Source organism: Microcebus murinus, chromosome 1 (genome assembly GCF_040939455.1).
Source record: "Microcebus murinus isolate Inina chromosome 1, M.murinus_Inina_mat1.0, whole genome shotgun sequence".
NCBI lineage: Eukaryota > Metazoa > Chordata > Mammalia > Primates > Cheirogaleidae > Microcebus > Microcebus murinus.
This window is the reverse complement of record NC_134104.1, coordinates 124,706,133-124,724,084: the sequence shown is the minus strand read 5'-3', so window position 1 is coordinate 124,724,084 and position 17,952 is coordinate 124,706,133. Positions and strand designations below refer to the sequence as shown.

The following is a 17,952-nucleotide window of genomic DNA, read 5'->3' as shown; positions in this document are numbered from 1 at the left end:
GCTCACCTGCCGTGAGAGAAGAGACCACACACATGGTTGGTGTTTCACCTGTTGCCCCCTCGTTTCCACTTCTACCCCTCCTCCCATCCCTGCCCCACCTCATGCTAACCATGGTTTCTGGCCTCTCCAGAATTGACTTTGAAAGGGAGAAAAGAGCTAAAGGGGTACAGGAAAGTTTTTATTTGATGGTCCTCATCAGGAATAGGTTTTCTCTGATGACAGCAAATGTCTACAGCTGGGTCCATTCATGGGTCCTTGAAAGATTCTTTTTCTCTCCGTCATCTCTGCCCCCACCAAAGCACATTCATCAGGTGACCTCCCAACCATGGTTCCTTTGAGGAGGAGGATAGGTATATCTCAATTCTGGATAGTCCCTTATAGCTTCCTCAGCCTCTGAGCATCTGGTGATACCTTCAGCTTTGTTCTGCTGAGGTCTCTCTGCCCCCTGCAAGTGGGCTTCTTGGCTAGGAGATTAGAGAAGCCCACAACAGCTCTTTCTCACACTTGGCCTTATCAGCTCCATGGGAAACATAACGTATCAGTGCCCTCAAGTGTGGACATCTCTCCTTTGCAGGGGGAGCAACATGCTATCCTGTGTATCATTCTTTAGATTAGATTCCAGGATTAAGTTATCTCTTAAAGCCCCCCTCTTGACTTCAAGAGGAAATTACCGTGTGTGTGTGTGTGTGTGTGTGTGTCATGCACACGTATGTGGTGGGAGAACTCACAGCACATCAGCAGCTCTCTCCAAACATGCTCTTCCAAACTCCAGTCTCAAAACTTTTATAAGACTTAATGTGTAGGTTAAAGGTTAAGATTTCAGGACTACTGGCTGTGTAAATCCTGCTTCATGGTTTCCCCATACTTTGGAATGTGTCTGATTACCTCAGCCAGACCTTCCACATTAATTTCCTATTTCACATGACATACCCACTTTCAATTATTAGCCAGAAGATTTTCTTGGAACCATCTAGTTTCTATTTGAGTGCATGAAAGAAAACAATGTGGAAAGTCAAAAACAGGAGTGTGAACTCCAAGTAGTCAGTGAGTTATCTTTAAAGGGAAACAGTCATGAATGCAAAAAAATAAAATAAATATTCTTTATTAAAGTGAACTTGAGGCTATTACCTTACCATGCAAGAATGTGAAGCCTTTGCAGCCAGGCTGTGAGCTCAGGGCTGAAGGGCTGGAATGAGCACTGATAAAGCTTCAAAGGCATGTGCAAATGTATTAGGGTACGCCAGTTCGTCTCAAACTATAAATCCCCAAATCAAGGAAATCGGACAGTAGCTGGGTGTGGCTCAAAACAAGTTGGACATAGAACATTTGCTCTGCTTCTTACTAAAACATCCACAACTTCAGAGAGGTCACTACCCTTTCTGAGTGTTACTTGGTTTTCTTGTTCAGAGAGCTCGTCCTCTCTAACAATTCCTGTAATTGTAGACTACGATTTGATACATGTGAAAGGAAGGTCAGCTGCATGGAGATGAGAATGAGGTGACCAAGAATCATTGTATTTTGAGCATCTACAAAGGGTCAAGCCTGGTGCTCTAAGCACTTTAAATGCATTATCTCATTTAATTCTCCCAATATGCTATGTGGTTTATATTTTTATTTTCATTTCTAAATGTGGAAACTGGTACTCAATGGAATATTGATAGAGTGGTCTAGTTCATACAGGAAGTAACAGGCTAAGCACATTTTGAAACCTAGGTTTGTCTGACTCCCTAATACCCCCCATTTTTTTTTTGTTAAATTGTTTTCTCGATGTAGCTGTCTAGGTTATCTGATATTGACATGAACTAGTGTCTAAGTGTTGGCCATCATCAGTTAATACATGGAGCTTATTAAGACTTCGTAGGTTTATCTCTTGGAGATTGCTCTCTCAAGCTGCTGCTCCCTATAGAAACCACTTGCTGCTAAGCTGTCACTTCCAATAACACAAGCTAGTAGCAGAGCTAGGAACCTGCATGACCTGTCATCACTGGCTACCCAGGAAGTGATAAAATGAGGTGACTCAGCAAATGGATTGCACAGAAATCTGGATCTGAATCCCAAGTGTGAGATCCACAGTAGCAACTGTGAGACATTTGGCAACCTTCTCTAAGTCACAGCTTCCTTATCTGAAAAATCAATAAGAGTTTCTTCTTATCCTATGTTTCATAAGGACAAGTGAGATAATGGGAAGTGCATGGTAAATGTTCATTGAGTATTAGTATCACAGCATGTTACTGAGGGTACCTTGAAGTGCTCTTATAAATGAAAATTCATGGAATGATGGAGTTAGTGCACAGAATAACAGTTTACCAAGAGTTCCTTGGTTTAGAGATTTAACTATTTCAGTGGTATTTTAGAGCTATATTCCAATGTAATGTCTCAACATACACCAAATTTTCTTAAGCAACTGAACTCCGAAGTTTGTTTTCTTACCATTATCCATGCTTATTTTCCTGATTTTTCTTTGAGCCTGGCTACCCTGTCCTCCTAGGGGAGACTTTGGGTAATTTTCAGGGTGGAAGTCCTGCCTTTTTGGCACAAAGCCATAATTAGGTAGCAAAAGAATAAGTACCTCTCATTTTTTGCATCTCTCATCATAGGTAGATGAATCAAAAGTGCGATTAAGCAAACAGCTGGTCTGATTAGGATGAGGTAAGAGACAACCTCAGGATTTGATTTAAGGAAAAAAATGGTCATCTCTAACTTTTCTTTTTTTTTTTTATTTCGGCATATTATGGGGGTACAGATTTTAAGGTTTCAATAAATGCCCATTTTCCCCCCTCCCCCCAAAGTCTGAGTCTCCATCATGACCATCCCCCAGATGGTGCACATCTCACTCATTATGTATGTATATACCCACCCCCCTCCCCCCTCCCACCTGCCCAATACCCTATTACTGTAGTACCTATGTGTCCACTTAGGTGCTACTCAGTCTAACTTTTCTTGATAAGTAGCCGTTTATGTTCCTGTCTTAACTGGGTTCCCCAGAAGACAGAGCTTGAAGCAAAGTTTATGTGCTTACCTTTCTGGGAGTGTAAGTCCCAAGAAGCAAAAGTTAAGTGCAAGGGGGAGTGATACATATAGGAAAGGAGGGAAAGTAAATACCAGGTGGGATGTCACCAAGCTAGCCACAGCTGCTTAAGAAAGCACAATGGGTATGCTGGTCATGCAGAACGTCAACGAAGAGGCCCTGGAGAACCACTGCATATACCAGTCCAGCAGGGGGAATAGGGGAGAGGCTTTATTTGCCTATTGCTTCCCCTTTACTGCCTCTTAGTTTATCCCATGGAGAGTAAACTTTCCCGTACTACTCGGTTGTGTTATCCAGCCCCTTTGGGAACCTGCTGGGGAAACCAGATATGGGACCCACAGTGTGCTGCGTCTGGGGCTGGAAGTGGTGAAGGAGCCAGAGCCTTTGTGAGCTCACGCGGGTTGCACATGGCACCAGAGCCACTGTGTCCCTTCAGCAGTGGGCACAATGGAGGCTGCATCAAAGCCTGGCCATCACCTCCACAGTGTTAGGAGACCAAACAGTGGTGGCAGCTGGGGTTCTCTGGGGGACAAATGTCTGAGTCTTAGGCAAGGAGAGGAAACAAATCTGAGAGGTACATGAACTGGGTCTCCTACAGACCCTAACAATGTTTTCTAGATCATCCTTTTTCTTTTTTCATCTAACATACCCCTTCTTTCAAAGTCCTCAAGCAAATTTCTCTCCTATCCCAGCTAATAACTTGCCAGTAACATCATTTTCCCCTTTAAAGGATTTTCTCAAGAATCTGTCTTATTTTATGAATATACCCTAGCCTCTCAACAGCAATACTAAGAATCTGCCATCATCATTTTATAAATCAGATAATTAGAACCAGCTTTGGGGCCTGGCGGGGAACCCTGAGATTGCAATTGTGTAGTCAATTTACTCTCTCCTGTTCTTTCATATTTTTATTTTGAAGTATATAATCCCCTTATTTTTATAGACAAGAAAATTAATGCCCGGAGAGGTTAAAGGTTTGTCAAAAGTTGTTGAGCAGTACCAGAGTGGTGACCAGCACATGACTAAAACTATCGTTCTTGTCTTCCCACTCGGAGGCCTGTCCCCTGGCTTCTGAGACTTCCACAATGCTGTGGGGTGGGGGAGGACCAGTCAAGGGATCAGGCTACTACTTTTACTACTTTTATCACCCTCTGTGGCCAGCCCTGTGGTTACCTTCTTCATTCTCCTGTCTTTATTGCCCCTTTCCTGCCCCCACTTCTGTCATCATAGTGTCTTCACTATTTCTTTGAAAATTCAATTTGAGCTTTTTCCCTAGTTCCCTTCTAGAACTGTCCCTGCCTCCAGTTAATTCAAATCACCAATGACAGATTCACTTCAAAGCACAGCCTCTGTCATGGAACACTGCAGTTCCAGAACTTTGAAGGGCCACTGACTTAAGGGAAGTTGTCTCAGTAGAGTTTTTAAGGCCATTACCTGAAAGCCCACTTGACCAGTATGGCCTGGTCTTCTAATTGTACTGAAACATAAGGTTGGGAACGCTGAGCTTCACCAAATTTAATTGCTTCGATCACACTGTCATGGAATCATTTGTTAATTTGAATTAAACACAAGGAACTTGTTTACCTGAAGAAGTATGCTTTCAGCAATCTGGACAAAAAAAGTTACAATACTTGATATCTGTAGGAAACAGTTCCCAGGGGCACTTGAGATCATTTTGGCATTTTTGCTAGTTTGGAAAACATATGAATCTGTTTCTTTCAAGGCAATAACATATCTTGGTTGCTAACTAGCTCTGTCCTCAGAGGTCAATGTTCATCTGAGAGTGAAACTTTCAATCTCAAGACACATATGAAAAGATAAAGATTTGAGAGGAAGTTTGGAAAGGACACATTCTGATGCTTCCTCTGACTAGTTTCTCTTCATCTCATTTTCTGAATATCCAAGAGGAGATTTTCCAATAAAGTAAAATACAGTAATATAAGAAAACCAACATTTTAGATAGTTTGGTGGCACATTGATTTACCTTAAATCTCATGGGGAAAAATTGATTATCAAATAAGGCTTTTATTTCCCCTCATCCAACTCTTCAAGCCTCATCCAGCCCTTGTTTTAAGAATTGGAATTGACATTTTGGTTTCAAAGACTTACTTATAGCCAACTAACCAGTGTGTCTGGGCAGTGATTAGGCAGGTATTTGTCTACACAACAAATATCTTAAAAAAAACTGCTGATCTAAACAAAGCAAATTCAAAAATCTCCTTATTTTATCAAGCAAGCTGTTTGTGTTGAGTTTGCTGAAAAAGGTTGAAATTTTTAGCCAAGTTAAAAATTCTTGAAAGAAGAGTATATGTGTCATATAACTTTATCCTTCTCTAACTATCTGCCTATAGGAAGCTCAGCTTAAAATATCAAGCCACCTCTAGTTTCTCCAATGCTTACATTTCCCTGGAGTTAATAAGGATAACAGCAAAGCATTTTAAATTCAACACCTCTCTAGGTGTTTCTAGAACCCCAAATGGCAAGGTCCTTGGCTTCCTGAATGGCTGAACTGAAGGCAGCACTGTCTTTGACATGGTTGAAGATGAATAATTTGGTTCCTACTTTCTTCCCTTGCAGGACTTAAATCAAGCAAAAGCTCAAAGGATCCCTTGAGTTTTTAAGTTTTGTTTTTACTTTTTCTTTTCTGAGTGGATGTTAGAAGACAAAAAGAGGAATCAAAGGCCCTATTTAGAGAGACAAATCATCAAAACCATTCCTTAGACAAGTCCTTTGTGATTTCTTTTCCAAATGACTTTCTCTATTCAAATGTTCTTACATTTCCCTTATAATTATTATAATTTAATATGTGTTGAGTGACCTCAATTGATAAGTAGCATTATATGAATTTCTTATTTTAGACTATTAACATTCCCACAATGTACATTAGACATATTTAAATGCCTGTGCATGGCTTTTTCAAGGGTGACAATAAAATCTTTCAGAGCTTTAATTGTTATAGAATCACACAGATTTTATAGCAGCTGGAAAAAAAAAATGTACACTTACACTTTTACAGATTATAAAAGAGTGAATCTGAGCCTCTTCCATTACTCATGCCGTTCCTTGTTTTCCAACTTTATAAGTGAAAAAGAAATAAGAATTCCAAGTCCTTTGATTCACACATGGCCTCCAAGTCAAATAAAGGTGTTGATTTAATAAGACGCGTGCTTTTCCCTTGAATCCTAGATTGCTTTGTGGATGTTGTGGTGGGATTTGATGTCTCAACTCAGCAGAAAGGGCAGGTGTTGCTCGAAGGCCAGTCTTGGATGGGAGCCTACCTTCAAGAAATCTTACGTGCCATCAGCTCCCTCAATGGGGTGAGCTGTGAGGTGGGCACAGAGACTCAGGTCAGTGTGGCTTTTCAAGTGACAAATGCCATGGAAAAGTATTCTCCCAAGTTTGAGATCTACAGTGAAAACATACTGAGCAGCTTGAAAGGTGTAACAGTTAAAGGACCATCTCTTCTCAATGCAAACCTCTTGAGTTCTCTATGGGATACATTTCAGAATAAATCAGCTGCTCGAGGAAAGGTAATGTGCTGTTTTATTTGTTGGTCTATGGTTCCGATGAACTCCTCTCACTCATTTTTCTTTTCTGAATACTTTCTTAGGTGGTCCTTTTATTTTCAGATGGATTGGACGATGACATTGAAAAACTTGAACAAAAATCTGATGAACTTAGAAAGAAAGGTACTGAGCATGGGGGAGGAATGGGAAGGGAATGCTTATTAATTTTGTAACCTCAGAACTGAATTCTGGCTCTTAAATTTCCAGGCACTCAAATAACCCTGAATTTTCATTCTCTCTGCTCTGCTCTCAGCAAAGCAGATGATGAGCTAAGAACATTTTGGCATCTACTTTTTCCCTCAGGCTCTGTGCGTATGAAACAGTGTTGAATACAAAGTCCTATCTGTTGTCTCATGTTACTATATTTCTTCCTCCTAACCTTTCCTTGGAGAATGTCTCTTTCTTCCTTGACCCACGTTGTATAATATTGCTACTTCTTTAGTGTCCACAGAACAGTATATTTCTCCTTGACCAAGGAATGGGAGAGTTTTAACATTTTCTTTTAATGCTCTTAAAGTTTTAAGCATTGCAAGCATTGTTGGACAAGTTACTCATGTTTTGAGCTGTTTTTTTTTTTTTTGGTTTTGGTTTGTTTTTTGTTTTGGAGCTTTCTAATCAGTTCCTTCCTTCCTTCAGACCACAGATGGACCAACCATGGTGTTTATGAATTTTTGACGTTCTAGCACCAGGCTTTTGGAACCAAAGACCAATCTGATTTATTGTCAGTTCTTATTAAAACATGGATCAGTGGAAGCAAAATAGACCCATGTGTTCTGGCTTGCCTAAGAATAGAAATCCTCTCGTGTAAGTGGGTGCTATTGCAGCCCCACCCAGATCCCCTCTGCTGGCAGGCTCACCCATCCCTCCAGCTGCTGTGTTGGCTACTAACAACTCACAGCTTACTCCTTCTCTGAAGGATTGTCCTTGGCCAGTGGGAGCCCCCTCACCTGAAAGGTTGCTCCCCACCCCGGTGCTGTGGTGCAATTTATGCTCCAGAACTTCGTGGGATCAAGCTAAGGCTAGGCTCCAGCTGAAGCACGGTCTTTCTCAGCAGTTTCCCCTGCCCTGTCCTGTTTCCCTCACCCCTTTCCTTCTGAGCAGGCGTCCTCAGTGATTGGCATGTCTCCAAATCTATATCTCAGGCTCTGTTTTTAGGGAACCTGACCCAAGACATCTACCTCTCAGGTTAGCTAAGGGAGGCTTGACTAGACACAGTCTTTTCTGTTTGTTTCTCTCTCCTTAATATTAAACAACTTACAAAGTTCTCTGAATTTATAGCTGGAAAGTGAGGATTTTTATTTTATCTTCTATTTACTAAATTTTCCTTGTTTTTATTCTATCTAGTTTTGGCCTTTGTTCATGAACTGTAATAGAGATTACAATTAGGATTGAGAACACTACCCTAGAGTGCTTAGTTTGGGTGGGGGTGTGTATATATATATATATATTTTTTTAATTTTTATTTATTTCTTTTTTTTTGAGACAGAGTCTCACTTTGTTGCCCAGGCTAGAGTGAGTGCCATGGTGTCAGCCTAGCTCACAGCAACCTCAAACTCCTGGGCTCAAGCAATCCTACTGCCTCAGCCTCACAAGTAACTGGGGCTACAGGCATGCACCACTGTGCCTGGTTAATTTTTTCTATATATATATTAGTTGGCTAATTAATTTCTTTCTATTTATAGTAGAGACGGGGTCTCACTCTTGCTTAGGCTGGTTTCAAACTCCTGACCTTGAGCAATCCCCCCCACCTCAGCCTCCCAGAGTGCTAGGATTACAGGCGTGAACCACCGCGCCTGGCCTGGGTAGATTTTTGTTTGTTTGTTTATTCCAGCTTTTCTTTTGTAGGGAAAAGATGTATGTCTTGCAGACAACATTAGAGTTTCTTCCAGGAAGTGCTTTAGAATACCCAGAAATCTAAGATCAATCTTTTTTCTTCCAGCTCCCACTGAAAAACTGATAAATGTGTATCAACTTCAGAAGCTAGATTTTTTAATAACATCTTCAGAAATTTAGAATCTTAGAATGGAAGCGATAAAAAAATCATGTCCATAATGTTCTTTGAAACGTCATTATGGACATATGAAGTACCTCTAGCCTTGGCTTCTCATATGATTTCAGTTGATGCTGGGCCCTATGGTCTATTGTTCATATTGGCCTGGGACTGCCTCCTTAATTTGAGGCCTACGTAGATACCACACAGAATCTGAGGCCCCATCCCACACCTACATCTATACATGTGTACTGTGGCATCATCACTGAACAAGAGGCAAGGAGAAAAGAATGCGTGATGTTGGCTTTATAACTTGTCCATGTGGATTGGGGTTTGAATTAGTTTATTAATTTTGTATAATAGAATATAATGCCCTAGAATCTACTCAGTGATTCTTTATTCCCTCAATTTCTAAAATCTTCTTTCTTAATTCATTTTTTAGAAATTGAATACATTTTATTTAAGAGACCATATGACTCATTTATTGGATGAGTCTAAAAGGTACTTTGGAATACCCCGATACTGAGAAAAGCAATAATACATAATAGCTATATGCATATTCCCTGCAAGTCAACAATCCCAGGATTCTCATAATGCTTCAATTTTTTGTATTTCCTGTAACTTATTTAAAAAATCAGATGTGAGAAGATTTTTCTCCCCTTATAAATAGACCCATTGGCATGCCTTCTCTTGATCGCTAAACGTCGCTAAACTGACGTATAGAGCGTTGCCTATCCCAGCTCACCCTACAACCTCTTCCCCACTTCCTCATTCCCATTCTAGCAAAATGACCAACTACCCTGGTTTGCTTGGGATGAGACAGGGACTTTCGACTCTGGAACCAGCAAAGTCCCAGGCAAACCAGGACGAATAGGTCCCAGGCAAACCAGGACGAATAGGTCACCCTATTCTTTGGTGGTTCTTTCTTTATTCCACTTCAGCCAACCATTCTGTTCGCCTCTCCTAAAACTTGAACCTCTCCAATATGTCCTTGAAACTTTATTCCTTTCCCTCTCCTCTCATCTACGCCTCACTTCATTCAAAATTACATCATATAAACTTATTTGAGAAGGTGTTCCTGATGTTTAGCCAAGTCTTTGTACTTTTCTTTAATCTGGCCCATTGGCATCCAAATCACATCCGAAGAATTCTTTACCCATCCGTAATAAAACTTAGGCCAATGGAGTGATTTGCATCAAGCTAAATTTGTTCAATTTTAAGACTGCTCTTTATTCCCTGGTCATATCCTTAGTACATGTTTGTTGTTAAACTAGCTTTTGTAGGTTTTGGAATCGAGCTATCTATGTGAAAACCTAAAAATACCACTTGAACCAGTCACTTAACCTCTCCAAGCCTCAGTGTGTGCCTGTCTGTAAAATAGGACTATAATCGTATATATCTATAGTGTTGTAATTGTATCTTACAAGTAAGATAATGCACATAAAGCACCTAACCACCTTCCAGGCACACAATTAACTATTAGCAAATGCTAGCACCATTGCTGATGTGGTTATTATTACCATCACCATTTAATGTTTTTACTTAGCAAAATAAGTCATTGGCAATCCTGTATAAGTCCCTAATGGTCTTTTTTGAAATAATCTTATCCATAAAATCCCAAAGCCTAAGAGCCACAGCTCTGGATGATTGTGTGTCATTTGTTCCTAATTTCCTGACAATAGGTCTATCACTGTCTTTTATTATAGTTCTAACTAGATTATTGATTTCTTATCAGGTCATTTAGAGTTGTGCTTGTCAATTTTAATGCGCATATAAACCAACTGGGGATTGTGTTAAAATGCAGATTCTGATTAAGTAAGTGGGGGAGGGGCCTGAGACTCTGCCTTTCTCATAAGCCCCCAGGTGATGCTGATGCTGCTGCTCCAAGGATTCTCCCTGAGTGGCAAAAATGTTTGGAATATTTACTTTCTTGATATGTGATGCTTCTGTATTTTAGCATGCTCTTAGCTAACTTTTAACTCACTATCTCACTTCAAATCATCAGGGAACTGGAAGTTGTATTACCATTTCCCCTGTTTCCAATTTATTTCGTTTTAAAAAATGTAATTCCTTTCGTGCTCATATTATAGTCTCATCACTTGTCAGATTTGCATCATGCAGTTGGGGAAAGTAGACAATAAAATGAGTGTTCTTCTTGCAACTGAGGATGACAATTTAAATATATTTGCAAAAAGATTAAAGTAACTAAATCCACCTCATCTGGAGACTTGTGCACTGTGTTGGCCAGGCCTGAATGCCCTCATCACTGTTGCTCTGGACGGATCTGTCGACCCCAGTGACTCCAGTGATCTTCTCTACATTGAATTTGGGAAAGGATTTGAGTACAGGACACAGCTTACTATCGGCATGAGGGATCTTGGGAGCCGGCTGTCAAAGCAGCTGGTAAGTTATTCGGAAGAGGCTGGTGAGCTTAAATTTTCAATTACTTTGTATATAGGCTTAATATTTATACTTATGAATTTGGACTAATGATGTTTATTTGGGAGAGAAGAAAGGCTTTTCTGAATTAGTGAATAGCCTGAATAAGAGGGTGTTTGGAGGCAATGTAGTATGTCAAAGCATGTTTAACTTACATGTTTGGCAAAAAAAAAAAAAAAAAGGAAGAAGAAAAGAGGGGAAAAGGAAGAAAAACTATTTAAATAGCACCTACAATTCTGCCCAAATTATAGTCAATGAACATAAGTGCCAAAGAGAATCTGAGATGTGAGCATGAATGGGCTGTTCCCTCAGCAAGCCAGTTTTCACATCCCTTACAGATCCTAAGCATAACAGCTTACCCCACTGAGTATAAGTCTAGTGTTTAAGATGTGTTTCCCCTGCAATAGGGCCTATGTATGAGAGCAAATTACATTTGGAGTTCAACTAGCAAGAACAATCTTCTCTAATGCTGGAGGAAAAACTAGTGACAATAACCCTCATATGTTGTACTTTATCAGCAGTTGAAAGATTTTTAAGGGTTGTCATGACTCTGGGATTGTCACCTTATGTTCTATATGTTTAGAACCTAATGCTTATGAAAGTTGTATCTCCATCATATTTATTTCAGAAACACAAGAATTCAACCTTGAGTGGCAAAGTATTACCAAGCTACTTTCATGAATGGCTAATGATTTATAATTTGCTTAAAATTCTTAAAATCTTTAATCATCATATGAGAACACGTTCCAAGAAAGGGCTAGTTCCTGCTGTTTTTCCACCTGTCGAATTTATATGTAGATATTTGAACAATTTTTTTCAGTGTAGTAATTATGTAAAAATAATTAATGTAAAAGTTTTTTGGAATTCCTTCTTATATAGGAAGATAGTGTTTATTTTACAAAATGTATTTTTTTTCTGCCTACTACTGTTTGAAATCAGTATTGGTAATTCATAGAGGGAGAAAATTATTCTTCAGAACAAACCTGTCAGTTTTTAGATATCATATAAATAGAACACTATATAAGAAACATAATCAATTTGAGAAATAGACCAATTTTAATGTTAACAGTAATAGACTTGGTGCTGTAGGATTTTGATGATCTGAAGAAAATTGATATTATCTCATGTGAAATAATAGATTCATTTTATTATTGTTTGGTTTCACATGTTTCCAGTGTTACTGTTTTCTCTGAAATTTTCAGAAAAAGAGAGAGAATTTTATAATGTCCAAAGGACATTATAATAGGAAATAATCAAAGGGAGAAAATTGCTAATTTTTCTTACAACTATATGTTGTCAAATTTTTCGTTTTTGTTACACTAGAAATTTAACGGGAAATTTCACAATACAAAGATTGATTCTACTCCACCAAAGTGAAACATAACATTTACTGCAAATAGAAGTTTCCTAAAAATAATTCTGGTGGGTTGATTGTAAAAATGTAATGCAATATGCCAGCTATTCAGCAGATGACTAAGTGAGTCCAAGATGAAGTTCACTCACATTTTTAAATATATAATATGGGGGGGTTTGGCCAGAGTATAAAGAGGAATATTTTCCCCACGCCCCCATCCTCTACAGCATGTGGTTCCAAAATGTTGGACATGTAGTTGGTGTTTTTGAAATCTTATCGAAAGTGTTCTGGAAGAGTTTACCATTGGACTCAGTTCCAAGCACTGTTACACTGGGCACTGTCTAAATCCTCTAACATACTAAGATTTCACAAAATGGGGAAAGGAGAAAACAGCATGCATTCATTTCATTTGAGCAAAGCTTTTGGAGCAGAATTATAGAGAGTAATCAACAATACCATGGTCAATGTCAGGGTGGAGTGGGACAGAAACAGGCAACCACACTAATAAATTAGTAGGTAGTGAGTTGGCCAGGGCTATACTGATACCATTTTGAGAACACAAGACATTTTTGAGTTGAGTTGGAATTTCTCAAATGGTGGAGAATGCAGATCACAGAAGAAAAGATGAGAAGCAAAAGAATGTTTCATGCATTCCCTCTAGAGCAGTCATTTTAATGGTGGTCAGGCTTCCCGAGACTGTGGTAAGAATCTGGATCACATGGCGGAGCTTGTACGGATGATTTGGAAGGCAGTGCCACCAAATGTAATGTATTTCCCACCCTCTCCCAAGGTCAATGTTGCTGAAAGGACATGCTGCTGTTTGTTCTGCAAGTGCATTGGAGGAGATGGCTCAATCGGAGATTCTGGACCACCAGGGAAAAAGGTGATTTTAGTTCAGGTTTATGGTTCACTTTCCTTGAATTGTAGTATGTCTTTCAGACATCGGTTTAGGTAGAAATAGGGGTGATTTTAACTTCCAGATAGAGTCAGCAAGGTAAACAGTTTATTACACTCCTTTATTTATACATTAAAGTAGATAGTCATGGATTTTTCTTGGCATTTTAAATTGGAGGCTTTTTTTTTTAAGCTTTAATAGAATTCTCATGAAAAACAACTGTCAAGATCATTGATTATCCAGTGCTCTTACAGTGATGACAATGATACAGAAAAATCAGCTGTGATGGCTCATGTTGAATAATGAAAACCTCCTTAATACCATTAGTCCATCTTGGCATTCATTTTTAATGATAGCAGTCATTAAAATCAAGTAGGAAATAGTTTGTGTAGTCTGCTGAAAATCACACTAGATCAGATCAATCTCCCATAACAAAAGAAGTTAATATGTTTTATTTAGTTTTAGCCAGGTCAAGTATTTTCACAGATACATGCCCCCAAACAGGCCAATTATTAAAAAATATTAATAGTAACCAACAACATTGATCTATATATATCCTAACCAAGAATAGCTTATGTACCCTTATGTAAAAATTTTTTTTTTGAACTTTAAGATATATTCAAATATGTATAAGTACACTGTGGATATGTTAAATAATGATTTCAATACTCTTGTTTACATATGTGTTTGATTTTTGAACAATTTTGTAGATAGCAACTATAATTCCCAAATCACCAGGACTGTGTCTCTGAATAAATTTTTTGGAGCAATTATTTCCTGAATGCTTCAGCTTCATGTCAAGAGAAGGGTAGATTAAAAAAAAAACCAAAAACAAAAAAAAAAAACAGGCTTCAGAAAGAATGGAAAGAAATGTGTGTGGTCTCTTTCTACGTGTAGCATAAATCCTTAAAAAAGAGATTTTTTTAATGAAAAGAGCATAATTCTAGTCTGTCAGGGGCAACTACAGCTGTGTTCGCTTGAATGTTTGTCTCGGAAAAAAACTCCAGTACTATATATATACCCAGAGAGAGTTACAAACAATATTATTGTTGCACATGCATGTACACCCTTGAGTTATCTGGAGACTTGCCACAAAATTCCATTTTTTTTATGTATATAAAGGCAGCCTAGGTTGGGGAGGAAAGACTATTTTTTTCAAGCTCTTACTTATTGCACATGAAGTAAAACTGTAAAGCTGAAGAATTTTGTTAACCTTTGGGGTTTGGTCAATGGATGCTGATGTTTTCTCCCGTGTCTTATTTCCAGGGATCCCCAGGTTTTAAAGGCAGCGAAGGTTACCTGGGAGAGGAGGGCATTGCTGTAAGTCAAGGCTTTGTTTACCTTCATTTATCTCTATGAACACGTCTACAGTATGAAACACCTTGAGTCAATTCAGAGGAAAGCAAGGAAGTTCGAATTCTAAAGACTCATGTGCAAAACCTAACCTTTGCTTCTGGTGGTCAGCAGGGGTTTATTAACCAACTGTCTCCTCTTTGACTCTCCACCAACATTACACGATGAATTCAATGCAAGAGTTATCTTCTTCACTGGGGGAGTTGAATCACTGCCGTATCCCCTGTCCTGAAGCATTTTGCAAAAGTAAACCCACTTGCCGCATTGTTTATCAAGGACCTCACTCTTTCTTGTATTCATCCATCCATCCTTCCTTCCATCCAAACGTTTCCTTAACAATTAGGTATTAAACATCTTACCATTGACCACATTATTTGTCCAAGGCCTTACTCATTAATGCACTAATTACTTTATTCATTTAACAAATATATATCAAATATCTTATGCCCCAGGCATAATGCTAGGCCCCAGAAATAAGAAAAATAAATAAAAGGAAAAATATGGTTTCTACTTCAGGAAACTTCCAGACTAGTGGAAAGGCAATGAGACAAGTGTGGTTCCAGTTGTCATACACAAGGGCTATATTAGAAGTATGCAGAAGTACAGAGGAATGTGGCAGAAAAAAATACTTAACAGCCTTAGGTAATAGCCTTGGCTGAAGTTGGGGCTGAGAGGGGAAGGCTGCAAACAAGGGGAGATGCTTGGGCAGACACTTGAAGGACAGTAGGAATTTCTGCAGGCAGAGGTTGTGGGAAGGAACATTCTACTACAGAGGAAACAGCATATTTGAGGGCATTTAACTGAGCCAGAGAATTGCATGTTTGCAAAATAGCACATGGTCAACATGGCAGGAACCCAGGACACTGCAGGAGGAGATTATATATGGGAATAAGACCTAGGCTATTGGTAGTCTTGAATACCCTGCAGAAAATTTGGATTGTATCTTCTAGTTGATGGGAAGTCACTGAATGGTGTTGAGCACAGCAGTAAAAATGATGGGGGTGTTTAGAAAACATGTGCAGGCTACATTTTGCATGATGATAAAGTAGGGTTATAGGTAAAATCTTGTCACAGGTGCAAGACAAAGAGGTCTTAATCTGGTCTTGGGATAGTATGACTAGATTGAAAGGATGTGCTAATAACTCAGTGACCACTTGGAGAGAGAGGAGCCCCACCCGGGCAATATGCAAGTGGGATCCAAAGCAAAAGGCTGTCATCAGGGTAGCTCTGATTTATTTCCACTCTTAGTTTTTATAAGTATGAATTCTGGATTATAAACCATGAGCAGTCACACATTTTTTCCAATAAAAAACTTGTCAAGTTTCCAAGACAGATCCCCCAAAAAAGCTCATCTGGATGTGTGTGCTCTTTCCCAGGGAGACAGAGGAGCCCCTGGACCCGTGGGAGAGCAAGGTACTAAGGGATGCCGTGGAGCCAAAGGTCCTAAGGTAAGAGTTGCATGAGACATTGCAAAGTCCTCCCAACATTAATTCTGTTGTCCTCTGCTAACTACTACTGTCTTTTCTATTTTCAGGGAAGCAGGGGACTAAGTGGACAGGAGGTACAGTACCAGGCCACATTCATTTATCTGCCTGTCTGTCATCTAGAAATATTCTTTTGAGATTATTGAACCATAAATTATCCAACTGAAGTTTATATTGACCTTCCTTTTTCATTACCAGCCATTTCATTTTGTTTATTCCTATTCTTTATTGAGGGTGATGTATATTATTTGTTATAGTTTCTATTACTGAGTAAGCTTTGAATGTTACCTGGGTACAGCCTCAGGCTGTACGTGAAACACAAAATTAGACTGTTTCTATTCTGTATCTGACCTCTTTCCACATGCATGTGATGTACTCTATTCTAACCCCATCTGTCCTTTTCAGGGAGAAGTTGGGGAAATTGGAATTGATGGATTAAATGGAGAACAGGTACCTTGTACCATACTGACCCTTCTGGGCTATTTCCCATTACAAAAATGGGACTTTGAAGGGTTTTTTTCCCTGTTTCTTTTAGGGTGACAGTGGTTTTCCTGGAAGAAAAGGAGAAAAGGGTGATGAGGGATCCCAGGTAGGGAGTCAATCAAAGGACAACATAAAAACTGTACTGGGAATTAAAGTATATTAATGAAGTAGAACACCTACCCTGGATATATCAGTCTGCCATTGCTACAGAATTGTTTTGTGACAAATACTCACAAAACCTCAATCACAGAACAAATACAACAACACACACTTATTGCTTATGTGTCTGAGGGGTTCAGCTGATCCAGGCTGGGCATGGCTACCGTGGCTCAGGTGTCTGTAGGTTGGCCCAGGACTTTGCTCCATGTGTCTCTTATCCTCCTGTGACCAGGAGCTAACCTGGCCATGTTGGCCATGACCTCTTCATAGCCTTGGCAGAAGCATAAGGGAGCAAGTGGAAACATATGAAGCCTCGTTTGGGAACTCTCACAGCAACACTTTAATTTCTTTCTCTTGGCCAAATCAAGTCATGTGGCCAAATAGGGGAAGGGAATCTCGCCCACCATGATTGGAAGTCACCGCAGTTACCTGGCAAAGGACACAGAAACGGGGAGGAGTGAAGGGCTGTGGCCATTAATGACAAGCAGCTACCACATGAAGAACAGAAGTAGGGTGTTGACAAGGGTCTGTGGTGCAGGGCAGCACCTTGAGGAGTGCATGCCATTCATTCCTGTCTGGAATAGATACATACACAACAGCATCCATGCTTCCTTCATCTTCTTTAGAGAGAGAGCAGTTGAGTCAGAAACCCTCTTTCTAACTGATGCAGGCACCTTGGGCGAATTGCATATCTTTCTGAATCTCTCCTGCCTTATATGAGAAAGGTAATGAACAATTCCTGCTTCACAGAATAGTTGTAAAAAGGGAACAAGACAACAGATATATCTGGAACACAGAGTTAGTTTGCCACTGTGGCAAATAATTGAGTTTGTGATTAAATTATTCATATGATGCTTGAAACTGATTTTTTTTTTATTGTTCCTCTTTCCAGTTTAAAAGTAACCTTAGTAGAAAAATATTCATAATGCGCTAAAATAAAAAATAAAGATAAAATAAAACAATTTTTAAAAAAGTAAAAAAAAAATTTATTCACACCAGGGAGGAAGTAATCCCTTTGCTTTTATTAATTTTATTTAAAGGTCTTGCCTTTGATGATTGAAATAAAAAAAATAAATAAAAGTCTTGCCTTGTTCTTACTCTGATTTGTATCAATTTAAGGGAAGCCCAGGAAAGAGAGGGACTCCTGGTGACCGTGGAGCAAAGGGCCTGCAAGGAGATCCTGTAAGTGCCTGGGCTGCTT

The 17,952-nt window shown here is 39.3% G+C and overlaps 1 protein-coding gene across 1 annotated transcript in view; it reads left to right on the top strand.

Moving 5' to 3' along the window:
* Positions 1-17,952, top strand: part of COL6A6 (collagen type VI alpha 6 chain) — a 128,193-nt gene that overhangs the window by 42,896 nt on the left and 67,345 nt on the right. The window contains exons 13-22 of the mRNA XM_076005388.1: positions 6,215-6,558; positions 6,639-6,717; positions 10,833-10,987; positions 13,168-13,260; positions 14,539-14,592; positions 16,002-16,073; positions 16,160-16,186; positions 16,515-16,559; positions 16,645-16,698; positions 17,871-17,933. Coding sequence (XP_075861503.1) covers positions 6,215-6,558; positions 6,639-6,717; positions 10,833-10,987; positions 13,168-13,260; positions 14,539-14,592; positions 16,002-16,073; positions 16,160-16,186; positions 16,515-16,559; positions 16,645-16,698; positions 17,871-17,933 — 986 coding nt within the window. The remainder of the gene's footprint in view (positions 1-6,214; positions 6,559-6,638; positions 6,718-10,832; positions 10,988-13,167; positions 13,261-14,538; positions 14,593-16,001; positions 16,074-16,159; positions 16,187-16,514; positions 16,560-16,644; positions 16,699-17,870; positions 17,934-17,952) is intronic.